Source organism: Nomascus leucogenys, chromosome 22a, assembly GCF_006542625.1.
Source record: "Nomascus leucogenys isolate Asia chromosome 22a, Asia_NLE_v1, whole genome shotgun sequence".
Lineage (NCBI taxonomy): Eukaryota > Metazoa > Chordata > Mammalia > Primates > Hylobatidae > Nomascus > Nomascus leucogenys.
The window spans coordinates 39,953,886-39,962,893 of record NC_044402.1 but is presented as its reverse complement, the minus strand read 5'-3'; the positions used below and the strand labels follow the sequence as shown (position 1 = coordinate 39,962,893).

The 9,008-nt window shown below is 54.5% G+C and overlaps 1 protein-coding gene across 3 annotated transcripts; it reads right to left on the bottom strand.

Moving 5' to 3' along the window:
• Nucleotides 1–816: 816 nt before the first annotated feature.
• SLC22A17 (solute carrier family 22 member 17) lies at nucleotides 817–8,403 on the bottom strand. Of its 3 annotated transcripts, none has more exons than XM_030802580.1 (10): nucleotides 7,149–8,403; nucleotides 6,451–6,954; nucleotides 6,255–6,358; nucleotides 3,775–3,929; nucleotides 3,011–3,176; nucleotides 2,666–2,811; nucleotides 2,397–2,502; nucleotides 1,970–2,241; nucleotides 1,611–1,722; nucleotides 817–1,442 (listed from the first exon to the last, which is right to left on the bottom strand). In XM_030802580.1, exons 2-10 carry the CDS (start codon nucleotides 6,715–6,717, stop codon nucleotides 1,154–1,156), a joined length of 1,617 nt encoding a protein of 538 aa, XP_030658440.1. In that variant the 5' UTR covers nucleotides 6,718–6,954; nucleotides 7,149–8,403; the 3' UTR covers nucleotides 817–1,153. The 3 variants fall into 3 exon arrangements, with proteins under 3 accessions (XP_030658440.1, XP_030658441.1, XP_003260697.1); XM_030802581.1 differs by having other exon boundaries at nucleotides 2,024–2,241; nucleotides 7,149–8,389; XM_003260649.4 differs by lacking the exon at nucleotides 7,149–8,403 and having other exon boundaries at nucleotides 6,451–7,135.
• Between the last annotated feature and the right edge of the window lie 605 nt (nucleotides 8,404–9,008).

Here is a 9,008-nt window from a genome sequence, read left to right as displayed (position 1 = left end):
TTGGGAAGGTGACTACAGTATGCATCCATGAAGAGCTCTCTGGGATCTAATCATGTCTCAGCTTTGTCACTCATTAGCTTTGTAACCTTGGGCCAGTTACTGAGTCTCTCTGACCATAAGTATTCTCATCTGGTTTAAGAGAATAATAACGCTGTATTGAGCTTCCATTGTTTTTTTCTGAGCGACACCCAGTCCCACTTCTGCTAACAGTGCCCAAATTTTGCTTTCCCTATTCCCAGTTGGGAGAAATAGGGGTGTGGGAGGCATGTTACTCTAGCTAGCCAGTGACATGCTCCCTGGAAATTAATCTTCAGTGGGATAACCCAAAGACTAAATTCCACTGGAGCTCATTCATCTAGAAGAAGCCCTGACAAAAATGGTGCTGGTTTTTGCTCCTCAGACAAGGAGTCTTCTCTGCTCCTGACTAGTTATTTTATGACTAGTTCTGCTTCTCCTTCATTCTGTGAGCTCCCACCACACCCTGCCCCACCAAATCTAATAATTCTCTTTTTGTTTAAGTTCATTAGAGCCAGTTTTTATTGCTTACAACAACAACAACAACAATAAAAACCCCTAATTGATCCAAACACCTACCTTGCAATGCTGTAAAAATTAAATGATACGAAGTGTGTCAAGTGCTTAGCCCAGTTCTGGCAGCAGTGCAAGCAGTCAGTAAGTGGTGACAGTTGTCTGTAAGTCACCACTCGGGGCAGGGCACAGGCAGAGAGAGGGGAGATTGTTATTGGTGTGCATTCCACTGAGAAAAACCTTCCCCCAAGAGATAGAAGGACAAACAGAAGGGAGGGAAGTCCAGGCTATGATATGCTCGTTTATTCCAAATGTCTTTATTGAAACAGAATGATAGAGCAAGAAATAATGAGGTCTGGGTAGATGTCTTTGGGCGCAGGATGGAGCCCAGACCCAGTGGTTACAGTGTGGAGCTCTCTCCCTGTCCCCTGACTCTGGCCAAAGAGGTGAATGCAAAGCAGCAGGGAGGAGGCAGGGTAGGGACGGCCCTCTGAGCTCTCCGCGATGGCTGGCGTGAGGTGCCTCTGAGCCTTCTGGGCAGCCCTGCCTTCCCTACTCAGTCTTCTCGGTCTTCTTGCCACCTTTCTGTGTGGGCCAGCCTCCCGCCAGGGTACTCAGAGGCCGCTCAGAGGGCAGGGTTGGGGGTGGCAAGCAGCGGGACGTGGTCACAGCGGGTAGGGGGTGGCTGCCGCAGCAAGGAAGGCCGGCGACACAGCTCCCCGTCCCGGAGCACCTCGGGCAGGAGCTTGCGCTTGGTCTCTGGCAGCAGCATAATGCTGAGAATGCAGAGGAGGGCGCAGGCCGCCAGCACCACGTGCTGCAGGAAGGCTCCATGGCCCATGTGGAGGCGCTGGGCCGGGCCGCTCAGCCCTCCAAGCGCCCCTAGAGCCATGATCAGGCCCAGGCCACGGCCCCTGGGGGAGACGGAGGAGGAGCTCAGCCCACAGCTGTGGCCTTGCCCGGCCCGGCCCTTCTCCCGCAGCCCCCCTCCTCCAGCCCGCAGGCCCTGTCCTCAGGGGTGGGGTGGGGGAGTGGGAGGCGGAGGAGCCTGGCTCTGCCCCTGGGGGCACCCCTGCTCTCACCGGACAGTGGTGGGGATGACCTCAGCAGCAAGGAGGGTGCTGAGGATGGCAGCAGCTTGGGAGGAGAAGAGCCCAAGGACAGAGAAAGTGGTGATGGCAGCCTCGTTCAGATCTGCAGAAGCAAGAGGGATGATATGAATGGAGGTGGGGAGGCCAAGGCTGGCCTAGTCCCGAGTGTCATCCCCTTGGCTCTCTGTTCCCATGGCTCTAGCTGGGCAGGCTCTGGGCATTCAGTAATTGACTGGGAGAGCAGATGGGGCTGTGGGGCCAGGTGGAGGCTGGTGGAAGAGCTGGGCAGGGTCTGGGGCTTGTCTTGGGAGGCCTGTGCCAGAAGAAATGGCTGAGCCTGTCTGAAGCACCTCTGTTGGGGTTCCCTTGTTGAGCCCACACTGTGGGGAAGGTAGGATGCTCACAATCCCATAGGCCCAGCAGGACCAGGGAAGCAATGCCGGTAAGGGTCATGGAGAGAAGAAGGATGCCCCGGCGGCCAAATCGGTCCACGGTGACCCCCAGGAAGACACAGGCCAGGGCTGCAGTGCCGCTGGCCAGCAGAGAGCACAGGTAGAAGTCCGATGGGCTCCCTCCTCCTCCCACAGGCTGGTAGCAGTGGCGAATGGCGTGGGCAATGAAGCTGTGAGAAGGGGTGGGGAAGCAAAGAACAGAGTCTGAATCCCCACCCGCAGCCTTCCACAGTGCTGATGGTCCTCTGCAGGGGTCCTTGGGCCTTCCCACCCAGCCCCCATTCCAGCTACTGGCCTGGCCCTCAGCCCAGACACCCAGGCTCACTTGGTGAAGCCCAGGATAAGCAGATTTTTCCAGATGTTGCGGTAGTTGAGGAGGGAAGCGAAGGAAAAGGAGGACGTTGCAGGGAGAGGGCAGGTATTCTCCAGGTCTTTGGGAGAGAGAGAGGAGCTGTCAGAAGAAAACTCTGAGACCCAGGATCCTCCCACATGGGTGGTGGGGACCCTGGGAGAAGGTGGCACAGCTACAACCATGCAGAGGTCACCATCATGTGTGCAAGTGAGTCAACACTCACAGGGACCCCTATCTCTTACCCTGCAGGGCCTCCTGGGCCTCCTCCCCCAGCATCTGCCCATGGGGCCGGTTTCGCTCAGCCAGGATCCTCAGCACAGACTGAGCCTCCTCGATCTGCCGCTTCACTATCAGCCACCGTGCGGACTCCAGGAACAAACCAGGCCAGCTGGGGGCAGGGTGGAAGAGGTATACTGTGAGGCCTCCCTTCTCCTGATCTAGGGGTGGGAAATGCTCACCACTGAGGGACTGGGGCTGGGGTAGGCCTGGACCAGGGGTAGTTGGAAAAGAGGAGGGGTCTCTGGGCTAGGGCTAGTTTGGAGGCAGAGACGGGAATTGCCAGATGACAGGTGAAGGGTAATACTGACCCATAAAACAGGAAGAGGATGCAGGGAGCGGTGATCATTCGCTGCAGGAATCGCCAATCCTTAGAGACAAGGGCCAGGCCCAGGAACAGGAAGTGCCCTCCCACCCCCACCAACTCCCCTGCCAGGGCCACCCGAAGCCTCTGGGTTGGGTCGCACAGCTCCAGGCCTGGAGATACAGCAGGGGTGGAGAGAGGAGAGGGAGGCCAGGGAGGAAGAAGGCATAAGAGAGAAGAGGAGAGAGGGAGGGAGGAGGACAGAGAGCAAGGTCAGACCCAGAGTGGAGGCTGCAACCATTGCCTCCCTTGCTAACCTCTGGGTGGCAAGGATTGGGGAGATTGTTCAGCCCTCTCTCCTCTCCTGCTCAAACCTAGGAGGGCTCTAGGGCCAGAGTCCCGGGTGAGTGTTCAACATTTCCAATTTATAGGCCCTTTCCCATCAGGCCTCTTATTTGACCTTCACATCAACCCTTGTCCAAGGTCGCACAGCTAGGGACAATCCTTGTCCCTGGACTTACTGCTGTCAGGGGAATAGCACCTTATTCCCTGGCAGCAGTAAGTCCAGGGCAAAGACTTTAAAGATTGTCGGGAGGGGGAGATAGGTGTAGAGAGAAGCAAGAGCCCTGGATTCTTCAAGGGCCTGGGCAGGAAGATAGCTGAGATTCTAGGCAGCTGAAATGTGGCCTAGGGGGCAGTGAGGATGGCCTGGGGATGCAGGCAGGTAGGCATGAGACCCAAGGGAGGGAATTCTGGGAGGGTGCCACTTACGCATCAGGTAGACACCCAGGTCAACACCGGCAAGCAGAAAGCCCAGGAGGAATCGGAGGGCCATGACGCCTGTGGAGGAGCCTGCAGCAGCCCCTCCTACTCCACAGGGGCCCACCAGCCCCAAGGTCAGCAACACAATCCCACGACGGCCAAACCTAGAAAGTGGGAAGGGCCTCTGGTCACCCAGACTCTCTGGTGGTGGGGAAGTTGCTGGGTAAGACCCAGCTGCACACTTCAGAGCTAGAGGTATGAGAATGAAGTTCTGGGAGCAAGAGTTGGACAGAGGCTTGAGAAGATGGGAAGAAATGGGGACCATGGGTGGGTGATGCCTGGCTACTGGGCACTGGGGTGTGGTTGTGGTTCTGTAAGAGGTGGGAACATTGACTCTTGGGCTATTGGTCAGAGATTAGGGCACTTGTCAATGGATGTGAGATTACTCAACAGAGGGGATGGGATATTGCTTAGGGGATTTGGAACCATTCATCCTTAGGAATAGAGCTAATGGTCAGTGGGCCTGGATCTTGTCTTGCTCAGACTGTTCATAGGAGATGTGAGAGGGAGGTTCATTGATATACAGAGTTGGAACTATTAACCTGTGGAGGGGAGGCCATTGGCCACTTGTTCATGGGGATACTACTGGTCAGTGAAGGTAAAGCTAATGATATTAGGGGACTGAGTAATTGATTTTTGGAGATGAGACCATTGTTCCATGGAGGTGGGACATTGGTCTACTAACACATTAAGAATGGTCAGGCTAGGCGCGGTGGCTCACGCCTGTAATCCCAGCACTTTGGGAGGCCAAGGTGGGCAGATCAAAAGGTCAGGAGTTCAAGACCAGCCTGACAAATATGGTGAAACTCCATCCCTACTAAAAATACAAAAATTAGCCGGGTGTGATGGTGCATGCCTGTAGTCTCAGCTACTTGGGAGGCTGAGGCAGGAGAATCACTTGAACCTGGGAGGCAGAGGTTGCAGTGAGCTGAGATTGTGCCACTACACTCCAGCCTGGGCAAAAGAGAGAGACTGCATCTCAAAAAGAAAGAAAAAAGAAGAAAAAAGAAAGAAAAAAGAAAGGTCAGTGGGGACATGGACATGGGTCTATTAATCCATAGGGTAGGACTATTGATCAGTGGGATAAATCTATTAATCCATGGGAATAATCAGTAAGGATAAGGTCACAGACCAGGGGAGATGAGACTATTGGTAAGTGATGATGGTCACTAACTATGAGTTAGTGAAGACATGGTTACTGATTCTTGGAGGCTGGGCTATTGATCTTTTCGGATAAGACCATTGATCTATGGAGATGAAGATAGGGAGCCTCTGGTCATTGGAAAGGGGGCACCAATCCCTGGGAGTTAGGCTATTGATCTAATGGGGTGGGGCATTTTTCCATGAGGATGGGCTTATTGGTTAATGTGCTGAAGGCTGCAGATTTTAGGAGACCAAATTATTGATCTTTGGGGATGAAACCATTGTTCCATAGGAACGAGGCTACTTGTCTGTGGCAATGAGGCCACTGATGCATAGGGATGGGCTATTGACCTGTGGGTTTCAGATCATTGGCCCACAGAGGTGTGTGACTATTGGGCAGTGAGGATGGGTATTGATTTTAAGGAACTGGAATATTGAATGTTGGGATGGCTTTGATCCATAGAAGTTGAGTTATTAATCCACTTAGATGGAACTGTGAATCAATGAGGCTGAGTCTAATCGGAAGTTTAGTGCAGTGAGAGCATCTGGTCAGTGGTGATGGTGACCAGAATCAGAGATGAGATTTTTGATCTGTGGGAAGACTTATCGGTTGCTGGGATTGGGCTGTTGATCTCTGGAGGTGAAGCTACTGACTCATGGAAACGGGGATTTTGGTGAGAGGATCTCAAAGCCCTGAGGATCCATGAGGATGTGACTTTTAATCTATGGGCTATTCACCTACAGAGGGTTGGGTCATTTGGTGGCAGGCATGGGACTGTGGGTTATTGGGTCTGAGGATATTTTCTTTGGAGATAGTTATTGACTTGTAGGGGAGGGTCCACTGGTCAGAAATGGAGTAATTTGTTTGTGAAGTTGAACAATTGATCAGTGGGAATGGAGCTGTTGGTGTTTAGGAATTAACATATTGATCTTCAGGAATGAGGTCACTGAGATGGAGCTAACAGTCCATGTGGGCTGTTAGTGGGGACGAGACTATTCTCTTTGGAGATGAGGCCATTGATTCAAGGATAGGGAGCCACTAATTAGTGGGAATGGGACCAATAGTCCATAGAGGTCGAGTCATTCCCTTGCACGGAAGAGGTAGGGAAGGTGTATTTCTTGATGGGGAGTGAAGTTGAGACATGGATAGACCATTGAATAGAAGTCCAGAGAAGACTGCAGAGTCCAGCGAATCGTCTTCGACCTCTTGTAAACGCCCGCTGCTTGGGCTAGCCTCCCTAGCACCCCCTCCTTTCTACCAGCCCTGCCCCCACGACAACCCTCACCTGTCTGCGGGGTAACCCAGGAACAGGTAGCCGGAGGCAAAGCCCAAGATGAAGAGGATCTGCTCCAGGATCACCTGCCAGCCCAGGTCACACACCAGATCCCACTGGGGATGTGAGAAGGGTGCAGCGGGCGTGAGGCCCCGCCCTCGCCCCTCTCTGCCCGCCCCCAGACCCGCGGCCCGCCTGGCCGCCTCACCTGGCCGATGGCGTTGGTGGTGAGCACAGGAAGGCCATTATAGTCCCAATCCTTGAGGCAATGGTTGAAGTCCGGCGGGGCGAAGCCGCTGCACGAGGGGTCGGTACTGGTGGCGACACGGCTGGCGGCGCTGGCTGCTAGGGCAGCGCTGGCGACGCTGACGCCGCTGGCATTGGGAGGCTGCTCCCAGCCAGAGGCATTAGGGGGGAAGGCCCCGTAGTGGCAATGCAGCGGGGGCGCCAGCGTGAAGATGGGGTCCGAGGCCATGCCCAGAGCCACGAAGAGCACCGGCAGGCAGCAGAGGCCGAGCTGCAGCTGCTGGCCGCCGCCCAGCGCCCCCACCTGGGCGAGCAGCGCCTCAAAGCTGAGGGGGCCTGGGGGCACGGCCAGCGACAGGCTGCTGCCCAGTCCGTCGCCGCCCGCGTCTCCCTCCCCCTCCCGCTCGCGCTCCCGCTCACCCTGCAGCTGCTCCGTGGGCACCGCATCTCCGAGGGTCCCGACCTGCTGTTGGGGGGCAGGGGGTGGCAGGAGAAGGGTGAAGCGGAGGAAACCGCAGAGCAAGGGCAGGGGGCGGGTGGGAGCGAGGGCTAGGAAGGCAGTCAGGGGCGGGGGAAGCGCAGGAGGAAAATGCCAGGCGCTCCGCGGGGGCGGGGGTGCGGGGAGAGGATGGCGTCGCCACCTGGGGCTCGGGCACTTACTCCGTTGGAGGTGGGGGTGATCTCTACAGTGTTGTCGATTTTGCCGCCGCCCCCGCCATTGGGCTCGGGGGTCCCCGTGGCCACCCGGGGAGCCAGCTTGCCGACCGCAGGGGCCCTGCCGGCCCGCGCCGAAAGGATGCGCTGTCCTCTGGCCCAGTTGCGCGCCGGCTGCCCGGACACAGAGAGCCCGAAGAGATCCCGCTCTGCAGCTCTGCAGCCGCGGGCGCCTCCTTGGTCTCTGCGATCTCTGCGCTACTTTCCCCTCCCCTTCCTCTAGACTCTCCTCCCCTTCTCACGTCAGCAGAACCTTCGGTTCAGACTCTTCGTCAGAGAGAGGAAGGGGGGCCAGGGCCCAGGGGAGGGAGAGGAAGGGGGCTCTGTCGTCTCTTTCCTGGGTCTGCGGGCCATTGCGGTAAAAAGGAAAAAAAGCTGAAGGATAGTAGCTAGTCCAGGCAGATGCCAGAGATTCTTCCTCTGCTTCCAATCATTTGCCATCACTCATTCACCCATTCACTAATCAGTAAAATTTAAGTGTCCACTATGTTCCAGGACTTGCACTAGACTTTAAGGATAATAGGGTGGACAAGTTCCACTTTGGAGACCTTTACTTCAGGGAGACAGACATGTAAACTGGCTATTGCAGTACAATTTATGCATATGGAAGACTGGCTTAGTTCTGTATCAGCCCTAGCTTCAGTCCTCTACAAGGAGACCACTTTCTTGGGTTTCATCACTCCCATCCTGTTTAAATCTCCATTTCTCAACAGCATTTGGCACTGTTGACCCTCTCTTCCTCTAAACACTCTCTTCCTTTGCTGCCGAGTCTCTCCTGCTCCCCTTTTCTCCATTGCAGAAATCGTCTTCCAGCTCATGGCATTGGTGCTGAGCATGGGCAGGCCATTATCGTCCCGGTTCTTGAGGCAATGATTGAAGTCCAGCGGGGTGACGCAACTGCAGGAGGGGTGTGTATTGGTAGTGATAAGGCTGGTGGTGCTGGCTTCTAGGGCCATTCCTGTCTGTATCATTTAGACACCATCGTTCAGTGTCTGGAATCCTCACAGGCTTAGTCCTAGGCCCTCCTCCCACCTCACACTGTCTCCATCTTGGGATCTTACCTCTGCCCACAGCTTCAATCACCACCCATACAAACAATACAAACCTGATGCCCAGACTGACATCTCCAGCTTCCACCTCTGTTCTGAGCTCCAGACCCATGAAGCCACCTCTTATTTGACCTTCACCTTGGATGACTCACAGGGACCTCAAACTCAATATGTTCAAGACCAAATTTTTGCTTTTCCCCCATAACTTGGTTGTCTTCCACTGCTTTTTTTCTGCAGCGAATGGCACCCTCAACATCGCATTGAGGCCAAATGCTCAGGCAACAGCCCTTAGAGCTTTCTCTTCCTTATCCATTTTGAATCCTTTACAAAATTCTGCCCATTTTACTTCCTATATATTCTCAGACATCCCACATCTCTCCATCTCTACCCCTATTAGTCAAGCTACCTGTTGCAAAGACCACTTTAGTCCCCTAATTCCTAACTGGTGTTCTGCATCCGCTTTGTTTACACCTCCTTGCCACCCATATGTCATTTATAGTCAGACAGAATGATCTTTTCAAAATACAGATCTGATCATGTATCTTTCCTGCTAACCAGCCTTCAGTGGTGTCTCCTCACTGTCAAGGTGAATATTAAAAATCTAGATACCTCATACATGGTTCTATATGCCTGGTTACATGCTGTCTGTAGTTCCGTCTCACTTCTTTCCCCAAACTCTCTGCATTCCAGCCACAGACCTTCTTCTTGTTTTCCCAGTGCCACGAGGCCTTTGAACAAGCTGGTTCCTGCACCTAAA